Source organism: Miniopterus schreibersii, assembly GCF_964146895.1.
Source record: "Miniopterus schreibersii genome assembly, chromosome: 1".
Classification (NCBI taxonomy): Eukaryota; Metazoa; Chordata; class Mammalia; order Chiroptera; family Miniopteridae; genus Miniopterus; species Miniopterus schreibersii.
This window is the reverse complement of record NC_138101.1, coordinates 174438557-174450957: the sequence shown is the minus strand read 5'-3', so window position 1 is coordinate 174450957 and position 12401 is coordinate 174438557. Positions and strand designations below refer to the sequence as shown.

Below are 12401 nucleotides of genomic sequence, written 5' to 3'. Positions count from 1 at the left end.
GAGCGATATTGTCCTTCCCACGCCCATGACAGCTCATGAGAAAACCCTTGCTCTGCACAGGGACGCACAGTGGCATCTCTCCCTGCACTCGAGAGGCCTGGGAAATAAGGGAAATAAGAATAAAAAAATGCAGAAAACGACAGCATTCATTCTAAAAGTGGACCAAAGAGAATAAACTACGCTATTAAAAATTTGGTTAGACTAATACAGGAATTGAACAAAGGTGAATTAAATAAGGACCCTAACTTTATTTTAGGTTTAAGATTCGCATTCTGGTTTATGAATACTACTTTAAAGAACTCTCATGGCGACGTAAACAGAAATTCCTTACCTGCAATTCAAGAGGTATTTCACTGCTTTGAAGCAGGAACTGTATTTTAGCCACTCTTCTAGAAAATTCTGAAGGTTTTTGTTCATGGACTTGTAATTCTGCCTAAAACACATAATATTAATAATGAACATTTTTATTGTATACCTTATTTTCTGGTACCCATGATTGCTATTGTTAATACACCGAAAACAAGAGAGCCTTTGAATTGCCCCTAATCACTTGTTTTTTGACAGAGTCCCAGGAGTTACAGACCCAAGTGCCTTCACGGAGAAGGCAAACATAACAACTGAGTGAAGGATTCTAGGTGTAAGACCACAGAGAGGGACCAGGCTTGGGCCATTCCAGCATGCAGGGCCTACCTAAAGTCATTACATTTCATAGATCTGTACATATAAATGTCAACATGCACTTTATAAATAAAGTTTATTGGGACCCAGCTACTTGCAAGCACTTATGTATTGTCGATGACTTACTGCTTTCCTGCTACAACAGCAGGGTTGGGCATTTGTAAGATTGATCAAATGATGTACAAGTCTAAAATAATTACTATTTGGTCCTTTAGAAAAAGTTTACCAAATCCAGAGGCCTACACTAACCACCTGGGAACAATTATGCATTTGGATGGGGCTTCTGCTAGGAGTTCTTAAGCTTTTATATACCATAAACCCCTCCGGCAGGTTAGAGAATCCCATGGATCCCTTGTGTAATAATATTTTATAAATAAAACATAAAATAAATAATGTAGGACTATACAGGAAAAATTACACTGGGTTACAGTTATCAAAATATTAAAAATAACATGTTTATACTACCAAAATATATACATTTCTCTATTAATACCCTAAATAACATCTAGCAGTGGATCTACTAAATACCATATTTTCAAAGTACTGATCAGGGTTATAGTTGCAACAACCAGAAAATGATTGCAGAATATATGTGGTTTTGTTAATAACAATGTCACATGCAAGTTCATCCTACTATGTTTTTGACTATATTTATAACTGGAACAAATATTGCATTTTAGGTCAGACATTCACGAAAATAAAGATATAAGTTCTCCCATATAAGGTCATTTCCTCCATGAATCCCTTGGGTGTCTGTGAACCCCGGATTAATAATATTTGCTAACATCTTCCCAGATATCATAAAGGAAACAACATAGTTCAGGTCCCACTCAAGGGATAATGAAAGAAATAAAAGATTTCGTTGTGATTTTTCTACCCTGCATAAAAAATCAAACTCATTATTAAAATGTCTACTGTGTAAAAAAAAGAGCATATATTTTATCTGTTTAATTACCTTCAGCATTTCTCTTTCCTCTTCAGTGAGTTGTTGTAATTCCATTTTTTGAAGGACCTTTTCAGTCCACTCATCAATTACATCTTTTAAGTTAAAAAGTTTCTCCCATAAAGCTAGAGCTCGACCAAGATTTTCATAGTAGTCTTCTGTCTTCTCATTTATCTACCATAATTAACACATACAAATAACACATTTTTGTAGTAAAAAGTATGAAAACCACTGTTTCAAACACTATTTTTATTTATTTTATTTTTAAAATTTTTTTTGAAATTTCAAACACTACTTTTAAGTAAAATTTTAGTTTACCTTTACTGGCTATTGCGCTTTATTAACCAACAAAAGTTGGCTTTATCGTTTCATGTAGTTCTTTTTTTCTACAAAAAGAATCTTAGCTGATGTGCTGCCAGTAATATGCAATGAAAGCAATAGTCTCCCTAATTTCTAAGCCACAAAAAATAAAAGGTGCTTTTAAAAACCCAGATGAAGGCAGCTGACCAGTGATGTTTCTCTCATTGATGTTTCTTTCTCTCTCTTCATCCCTCTCCCTTCCTCTCTCTCTAGAAATCAATAAAAACATTTTTTTAAAAAGGTGAAAATATAACACAAATTCTTAATCTGTAATTCATAAAAAACATTAGTGCTCAAGTAAAAATGTATTAAATAAATATATAGTCGAATACCAGTATCTTTCGTGGATGAGGAACATATTAACTAGTTTATTTGCTCTATATTTATATCTACAAAATTTTAGACCCATTTGTTAGTGCCGCCTAAAACTCTGGGAGTGAAGGTAACTCCTAAGTTATAAATTTTATATCATTTGAACACTTTTAACATGAGCACTTTTGAATTTTGTAATTAGGTAAAAAAAAAAAAATACTAAAGATACAACAGAAAAGATTGACTTAACTGTTGTACAACAGAATTTCTAGTCAATTAGATTATCACTTACATCAAGCCATCTGTCCACAATAACATTAGCCTCTTTCTCAAAAGGAGGCTCTTCAAAGGTTCTCATTTTATTTAGATGAAATTGTAGATTTTTGCAGATCTGGTTAATCTTGTCTACAACTTCTGAATGTTCATTAAATTCTTCTTTGACAGTTTCAATCTGTAAAAAAGGTATAAAACATGTTTTGACCTGCTGACATAGACAAACTGGTAAGAAACATGATTCTATTATTGGCTTTTATGGTCCTACTTTCTCAATAAAAAGTGTTTATAATCCTAAGCATCTGGTTTAACAAGAATTCTGCATGATAAAATATGGTCTAAAACCATTTTTTTGTCAGTGGGAAAAAATATTCTACCAAAAAAAGCACATCCATTCAATGGTATAAAAAATGGTGGTTCCTAGACTCCTTCAATAGGAATCATCTCTGTAATGTCAAAGAAAAAATGTTCTCATCTGAATAAAACACACGGATTCTAAACATCTTTAATATGACTTTCAGTTTAATCTTCCATGACTCTAACTCCAACATCATTTCTAATATGGAAGCTGAAACCCTATTTTATGAAAAGGCCAATGATCTTAGACTATGAAACGAAACCTGCATGTTGACTAATGCAATCTTACTGTTTCACTCGTTACTTATCTTACACAAACATTGTTAATGACTACATAAAACTGGAAAATAGATTTCCCACACACAAAAATCTAAAATTTATGCACCCTAGAGAACTTCCGTTTCTGGGAATATGGAGTAGACATACTTTTCCCTATTCTTCTAAGTACAATTAAAAACCCTGCACATCATATACAAAACTAATTTAAGAGGACACGAAAGTGGAGAGATTAAAAAGGAAGGACACCTGTGGGCATCAGTTCCTAAGGAACAACTGGTAGAGTGGCTCCCTACATTTCCTTTTTCCTCCAACATCCCAGACTGTGTGCTGAAGAAGCCAGCATCTGGTACTATAACAGACAAAAAAGTCCCAAGAAAGGTCTACTCTCTTCAGCCAAAGCACCAGGAACGGGACAACTGAGCAAGACAGAAAACTTTTAGAAAATAATTGCTCACTGAAGATAAATAATATAGAAAGTGGCCAAATCCCCACCATTCAGCGAAGGTCAAGTGTACAGCCTAGACATCCATCATCATGGGCTGTAACAGAAGTCCCACCTTCACCCAACCAGGGTAATGTCAGAGAAGGCCAGAACTTTCATTCCTGCTAGCAGTTAACAAGGCACTTGCCCCTATGATATCATTTGAAACAACATAGGGAACTGGAAGAAAGAGCCAGGGGGAAATCTATCAGTGGAGGCCGAGTGGGGAGCCAGAACTTTCACCCACAATCAGCAACAACAAGGAGACCCATATCTCTGGTGTCAAGAAATTATCCTGTTTGCAGATGACATGATTATCTATATAGGAGATCCCGAGGAGTCTACAAAAATACTCTGAGAGCTGATAAGTGGGTTCAGGAAGGTTGCAGAATACAAGAGAAATAGAAAAATCAACTGTACTTCTGCATACTAGCAATGAATACATGGACACTGAAATTTAAAATATAATACCATTTCCAATTACTCAAAAATTAAATACTTAGGTGTAAATCTAACAAGACATGCATAGGACTTACGTGTTAAAAACTATGAAATCAAAGAAGATCTAAATAAATGCAGAGAAATACCAAGTTCATGGAAACCTAGTAAAAGGAATACAGGCACTCTGCATTATTTCTTTTTCTTTCTTTTTTTTTTTAATATATCTTTATTGATTTCAGAGAGAGGAAGGGAGAGGGAGAGAGAGAGACAGAAACATCAATAATGAGAGTGTCACTGACCGCCTGCCTCTTGCACGCTCCCAACTGGGGATCAAGCCTGCAACCCAGAAATGTGCCCTGACCAGGAATCGAACCGCAATCTCCTGGATCCTAGGCCCACGCTCAACCACTGAGCCACGCTCAGCTGGGCTCTGCATTATTTCTTGTAACTGCACATGACTACAATGATCTCAAAATAAAAAGTTTAATTAAAAAATTAAACATTTTGGATGGAAAAAAATTACTGAGAGGTTTCTATCTCCTTACTTGACACTGACTAATACACTGGCAATGCTGAAATGCAAAACAGGTGCATAATAAATGTTTGTTCAATTAAATGAAAATATACATATATTTCAATTAAGTGGAAAAAAAACATATATATATATATATATCCATTCTAAGTTTTATCACATTCAGAGAACTTTGCTGTTAAATTGACACAAGCAGGTGAAGAGAAAAGAAGTAGGAGAGGCTACTTTAGCACTGACAGGAACTGCAGGTTTTGTTCTATAATGAATGGAAGGAGGGAAATAAAGAAAACTGGGTCCCCTGTGCCATTTCCCAAACTTTAATAGTCCCCTGACGGTTTAGCCTTCTCATCTTACTTTTGCACTCTGTCTTTCATTAAAGAGAGTAGAAAGTTGGCACCATATCCTAGATAAACATCCAGGTTTCTAGGGTTTTGAAGGACAAAAGTTCTCAGTGGTATCATATTTCAGCCACTGGTGCAAAGCATCATGACAATACATGCCACAGAAATTGATTGTTTCCGAAGACAGTACCTAGGTCATCACAAAATTAACTGAAAGTTGTGTTAACAATCAGTAGCACTAAAATTTGCTTTTATCCAGTCAAAAAAGTGTCTGAGAAAAAAATTAACCAGTGTACTCTAACTTCTATATCTTCCCTATAAAATAATGTTATTTCAGCAAATATATAAAGTGCCCATATGCTAGATACCATACTAGATATAAGATTCTCAACATAATTTTTAGAAAGCCTGGACTTTTATATCTTTCCTAAAGGTAATTACAGTTACTTTATTAATTTTAAAAATACCTTTTGTGAGCTAACCATTATAGTTGAGGAAAGGGTACTGAAGCAAAGTTAACCAATTTTTACTTCCGCCATACACATACTTCAAATATGTTTTCAGGGAAGGCACTATTATGATGATGAAACATGACTTTGTGGTTAGATAGACCTGGGCTTAAATAATAATTCTACCATTAATTAATTAGCGATATAATCTTGGATAAGTTACATAACCTCTATCCCCACTCCCCCCTCCCTCTTTTTTACAGAGAAAGTTGCTAATATGACTGTCCAAATTTCAAGATACAAATTGTACATTTACTAGTGAGCTGAATTAACATGCATGAAAAGTCAACACATGGATATGGTTCTTTTTTCTGCTTCACGATGCTTCCATATTGGTGCTGGGTAAGAAGAATTACAGCTCCTTGAGGCCCACATTGTGCACCTCTCTTTGCAGGAGATGAAGAAGCCAAGTCATTGCATCAACATATGAGCTACTCTGTGCAGCCAACCAAAGGGTGATAAGATTCCAAGTTCTGGATGGGGATCTGGCCAAGATAAAGGCCTTGTAGGCATTTAGGCTGGCCTGCATGCTTGAACCCATTTTTTACCAGAGCACTTGCTAGGGTATTGGACACTCATGTAGATAATAATAAAGTGGTACCATTTTGTCTCTCTCTCTCTCTCTCTCTTTTTTTTTTTTTTTTACTATATGTCTCCCTGACAATCCCACAACAAATTATGAAAACTGGAGGGACAGGGTTGGGAATTCTTTGTTCTTTTCATGATAGCATCTTAGTAGCATTAAAACCCCTCCAATTACTTCTAAAGTTTTCTAAGCCTTGGTTTTCTATCAATATTACAGGGAAAATAATACTTAGCTTATAGGGTTATTGTGAGAATGAAATGATATAATAATATACAAAGTACTTGGCACACAATGACAAAGGCATCAACAGTAGGAGTTATTATCATCATCATTATCATTTTTACTATTACCAGTAGTAGTATAACTTAAAACTACATGATAATCTTATTTGTAGATAAAACAATTTTCCTGGTTTCAAGTTTTTTTCAGCTTCTGGGGCAAGTCATTTATTGGAGCAGAAGGGTGTGTGTGGTTTGGTCACTAAAAAAAGGAAATTAGTAAATCTGTAGAGTGCTGCAATGACTATTTTTGACATTAATAATTTTACATATTTAAGATTTTATCCTTAAGATAGATTCCTAGAAGTGAAATATTTGGTCAAATGGTAGAAAGATTTTCAAGGTTCTTCAATAATACTGTCAAAGTGTTTTCCAAAAGGGAAGTATCAGTATACACTTTCATCAGCAATGTAGAGTGCTCATTGCATTGACTTTCAAAAGGCAAAAAAGTTATTATTTTTTTAAATAAAAAATTAAAACTATTATAATAATCACTTCCATCTATGAGGACATGTTTAAGTGAATGATATTAGTACTAAATATTATACATACATGAAATCATACTATATAGAGAAATAATTTAGTAAAAGCCCTCATTCTTTGATTTATCCAGGGTTAAAACTGCTGCTGAAACAAGAAACCACAAGTTTTTATGCTATTTAATAAGAGAGTCTAAGAGCTCTTATCCTAATCCTCAATATAATGGTATTAGGAGGTGAGGCCTTTAGGAATTAATTAGGTCATGAAGGTGGAGCCCTCATGAATAAAAGTGGTGCCCTTATAAGAAAGGCTCCAGAGAATTATGTTGACCTTTCCACCATGAGAGGACACTGGAAGAAGACAGACACAAGTGTGTGACCTCAGGCCAGGAGCACTGAGGGTGTAGGACCCCAGCCCAGGAGAGCTGCAGCGGCTCCTGTGGACAGCCACAGGCGGGGGAGGTTGTCCAGTCAAGCCATGGGGGTAACGTGGCCATCCCAGTGGGCCGGAGGCAGAGCATCAGGGAAAGGATTATTCTCAAGCCTGAAGGCTTAGTGTTTGCCTTGTTCGGTTTTGGACTTACTTGGGACCCACTACCTCGTTCTTCTTTCCTAATTTGTTTGGTTTCATGGGTTCACAGCTGGAGAGAACTTTCCCTCAGGATGAAATGTACCTTGAGTCTCATCCACATCTGAGTTACATGATATGCAGATGAGACTCTGGACTTAGATTTTAAAGTTGATGCTGGAGCAAGTTAAGACTTTTGGGGCTGATGGGATAGAATGAATATACTTCCCATGTAAGAAGAACACAGATTTGGGGGGGGGGGTCAATAGCAAAATGTTATAAACTGTGAGAACTGTCTCTATAACTGTGAAGTAAATTTCTGTTGTTTGTAAGTCACCTAGTCTATAGTATTTTTGTTTTAGCAGCCCAAACAGACCTAGACAACAGCCATAGAGGCACTAATGATGGCAGAGGGGTCAATAATTGGACTTAGATTTCCATTAGAGAGACTCACTCAGGAGAGGGGCCGCCTGCCTGAAGGTGATGGAAGGAAGCTTACAGTTCCAGGGTTGGTTATAGTTATGCGTGGTGGGAGTAGTGTTCAAGGAACTGAGAAGAGGGAGCGTTTAGAATGACAGACAGGCCATATGGGGGTTTAGAACAAGTTATCCCAAGATGTGCCTCAGTGGCCTGTGGATTATTTTGAGCTAAAGTCAACTTTAGCAGCAGGACTTGGGAAAAACTTCTGCCCTCCCTTACCTACCTAGATGAACTTGAATTACGGGCCCTGCCCATAGGAAGAGATGATCAGAGATAACTTCTTTGGACCTATCTACAGGGCAGGGTAAACTTCTCTTTACTGAACATTTGCTCTCCTTATCATCCTGCAATAACCCTTTGAAGCCCCCAAAGCACCTCACCCCATCCCTAGCTCAGAATGTCCTATGTACCCATTTCCCTTTTTGTCTCTGAACCTCTAGTGCATGTGGGGTCACTGACTCTTTCATGTAGGTAGGATTCCCAAACAGATGTATTAAATTTATTTTCTCTTGCTAATCTGGCTCATGTCTGTTTATTAGACCAGCTGAAAAAACCTTAACGGGAGAGGAAAATTTTTTCCTCCCCCACAACCACACAAACAGTGGGCATCATGACTGACACTCATTAAGAGGTTAAGTCCCAGGCTCTCTGCTAGGCACTTTACCTATGCTACCTCACCGAATAGGACAGAGAGCTTTTTGGTGATAATAGGATCCCACTTAACAGGACAAAGGTAGAACTCTAGGACTAAGGAGAATTTGCACAAACCAAGAATAGCTGCAAGCAAGAAGGGCAAGATATGTCTGGTCAATACGTAAGGCAGGGACTTAGGGTCTATGGTTAAGGCAGAGACCTTGATTCTGAAATAAGAGTATAAGGCGGGAAACTGGTGTCAGGGGCGCATAGAAGAGTAGCTATGTAATCTGGGACACGAAATTGAGGGGAATCTTGTACCACTGATCATGCTGGATTCTCTGAGGACGAAGGGAACCACAGCTCCTTAAATACACTGGAATGAGGACAGGATCCTCCTAGACTCCGAGACCACCACGCCCAGAAGCTGCTCTGCTGGATGGAACCAAACAGGTTACATCTGAGCAACTCCAACTGTCTGTCTGCTCATGGTCTTGGAGGCCTCCCTCAAGAAGTCTCATAGGAAACCAGTTACACAGTCACATATTGTACAACTAGTATTAAACAGGCCTCTGACTGTCAGTTTCAAGAAACTGAGTCTGAGAAAATGGGTCCCTGACGGGCCATTTCTCACCTGTGGCACTGGCCATGTGTCTGCACCCTGAGTGTCGCTGCAGCTTCAGGGACAGGAGTTCTAGATAAAGAATACATGGTCTGTAAGAACCTGGTCTATGTAAGCTTCTACTGATGTTGCTCTCAGCATCTGGGAAGTTTAATAAAATTGCTTTCTAACAACCAGCTCAACCAAGCAGACTAAGCTTCACACGTGCTTTGGACACTTTGATAGCACTTTAGCATCATGCTAAACACAACACGAAAAGCTGAGTTCTGGTGAATGATAATACAGTGTATTCTTTTTTAACTAACTCACTTTCTGCCACACAAAATAATAGAAAATAATGACACCTAGTGTCCAAAAATGTTATTCTTCTTAGAAAACATTCTTCACAGAAAGCTGTGATTGGGGAGGCTATGAACACAAAACCACCTGGCAATCAGCTCATGCACCTTTGCAGAAAGCGAGTTAAAAAACACACACGTAATCTTTCCTTTGTCCACTAACAACAGAGGGGATTTTCTCGTAGCCTTCAACCTCTCAAGACTGCAGTGAAGTCTCAGGTTCCTTTAGGTAGGTCAGGGCACACACAGACTGTTACCACCTCACAGAGGGAGCAGAAGGGGGACCCCGACTCCAACAGAACCACAGCACCAGAATCAAACCCAAACAGAAGAGACCCGGCCTCAACTGGGCGGATGATTTTTTCTCTCTCAAGCTCTGCTGATACATTCAATAAATTATTAGATATTTGGTAAAATAGAGTCACCAGTAACTTCTTTTAAAACAACTTTTGAAAATGACTCCGTTTACAATATCCTCTTTACTGTGAGGCTTGTGAGCAAGGCCCCACGCAGCCCCCTCTGGAGTTTGGACTCACCTCTGCCATTCTTTTCTTCAGGTTCTCCTTCCCCATGTACGAAGCCTGAAGAGAGATGACATTCTCCTCTTTTTGAATCAATGTTGTCAAGATGCTTTTAAAATTCTGGTATTGTTTTAGGAGCTCCAAAACTCTTTCACACTGGTCAAGGCTATCAAAAAGGAAAAATGTAAAACAGCTAAACGTCTGAAAATAACAACCATTCTTTCTCTTTTTAACTAACCTACAATAATGACCAATAGATTATAGAAGGATTTTTCTTCTTGGTATGGTTTTATAATAGTTTTACCAATTTAACCTAAGAATGATGGCACATACATTAATCTGGCAAGTGGGTGGTAAAAATAACCACTGGACTAGTATCTTCACCCAATCAATATTAAAAAGTCACCAGATGTACACTCTAGAAAGAAACATACGATTCATAACCTTGAAGAATCAGCATCTCAATTTCACCCTTAACCAAAAATCATCTTGGAAAACAGTGCCTCCCTAGAACGATTCTTGGAGATTATTTCAGTACTGATTCAACAAGTCGCAAGTTGTTTATGTCTACTTAAGCCACTCTAGATTTAGCCCATTTAAAAAAGTATAGCACAGATAATGTGGCAGTTAGGACGCCTGGTGTGTAGTTATGGCCAGGCACTGACAGTCACGTCACCCTAGATGAATTACTTTAGGTCTCAGAACCTCAATTCCTTCCTCTGTGAAATCGAAGGGTAGACTCGATCAAACACCACAGACAGGCTTTATCTTTACTATACACTCAGGTTCCGGAGGGAACGTGTACTCGGGTGGAGTCCTGTGGTGAAAGGACTGCTGACAGCAAAGTTAAGGGAAATCACCAAAGAGCTGGGGCACCCAGGGACTAACAACAGCAATAGTTTTCTACTGATCCACCACCTGGCCTCACGGGGAAAGAGGGAAAGTGCCCTGAGTCTCAGAGGAAGGTGCCAACAGGAGTCTCCAAACCACAGTGAAAAGGGAGGGGGGGATGGTTAAGATCACCTTGACCTCTCTCTCCTCTTGTCTTCTAATCTACTAGTACCTCCCACTTCTTAGCCCAGCTGGATCCTTGGCCTGGGTGGTTCAGGGACAGGGATCGCTCCTCCCGACCACTCCCACCCCCAGACAGAGAGGCAGGGCTAGAAGGCATGGATGGAGAACGTTCAGCAGAATCACCGACCGGGACTGACAGGTAATGGCTGTCACGCAGTTAAGCCCTGCCTTGGCTCTAGAGGAAAGAAGGCGGCAACTGACAGGCAACATCCCCCATTCAAGCAGGGTGGTGTGGTAGGATGATGCCACCAACCCCAAAGATGCCCGTGTCCGAATCCCTGGATCCTGCGAATGTGTTACCTGACATGGCAAAAGGGACTTTGCAGATGTGATTAAGGATCTTAAAATGGATGTCATCCTGAATTATACAAGTGGGCAAAACATAATCAAAAGGGTCCTTACTGGAGGGAGACGGGAGGGTCAGAGTCAGAGAAGATGTGACAAGAGAAGCAGAGGTGAGAGAGGGAGGGAGAAAGAGACAGGCAGACAGACAGAGATTAGAAGATGCCAAGCTACTGGCTGTAAGGACGGAAGAGACACAAGCCAAGGACTGTAGGAGGCGGCCTCCAAAACACAAAAAAGGCAAAGGACTCACTCCTGGGGTCTCCAGAAAGAAACCAAGCCTGACTTGGGGATCTCTGACCTCCAGACTGTAATATAAGTGTGTGATGTTTTTAAGCCACTAAAATGCGTGGTAACTGGTCACACTAGCAATAGAAAACCAATGCGGGGGTGGGGGCGGAGGGGGGGTTAATATAGTGTGTTCACTGTCCCTCTAAACAGCCTCGTGAAGTCATTCAAGCCCCGCTCCGTGACTGCAGGTCCGCGCAGACGGGCTCAGCGAGGCTCGGGGCGAAGGCCCGCCCGCCCCCGTCAGAGCCGCGGCGCGGGTGAGCGGTGCTGGGGAGCACCCTGCGGAGTGGGGGGCGCCCCGTGCTCACCCCTCGGTGGCGGCGGCTCTCGCGCCCTCCCACAGGAGCGCCGTGTTCCCGCACTGCTGGTGCAGAGCCTTCTCTCTGCCGTCTTCGAACCGCGGAAGCGAGCTCGCCATTTCTAGCAAGTGTTTCTTCTCCTCTTCATAGTCATCGAGGTCCTTCGCCAGTCTGATTAATGACTGTTTCCTTGATTAGGAAAGAAAAAAGATTGATAGCCAGTCGTCAGACAGGTTTACTAAGGGGAGGGGAGCGCCACAGAAGGGACTCTTCCTAACACTGTCATTATCAGGACAGAGAGGCAGGCTCTACATGGCAGAATTAAAACACTGCTCATATTGAAGGCTGCCAACCTCGGTTTACCCCAATTCTGCTCAGATTCCA

At 39.8% G+C, this 12401-nt stretch overlaps 1 protein-coding gene across 6 annotated transcripts in view; it reads right to left on the bottom strand.

Annotated features, from left to right (window-relative positions):
- SYNE2 (spectrin repeat containing nuclear envelope protein 2) overlaps positions 1 to 12401 on the bottom strand; it is a 276194-nt gene that overhangs the window by 151524 nt on the left and 112269 nt on the right. For all 6 annotated transcript variants that reach the window (XM_081146179.1, XM_081146181.1, XM_081146184.1 and 3 more), the window contains 5 exons: positions 12027 to 12206; positions 10027 to 10177; positions 2586 to 2744; positions 1634 to 1795; positions 332 to 433 (listed from right to left, as the gene is read on the bottom strand). In XM_081146179.1, the coding sequence (XP_081002305.1) occupies positions 332 to 433; positions 1634 to 1795; positions 2586 to 2744; positions 10027 to 10177; positions 12027 to 12206 (754 nt within the window). The remainder of the gene's footprint in view (positions 1 to 331; positions 434 to 1633; positions 1796 to 2585; positions 2745 to 10026; positions 10178 to 12026; positions 12207 to 12401) is intronic.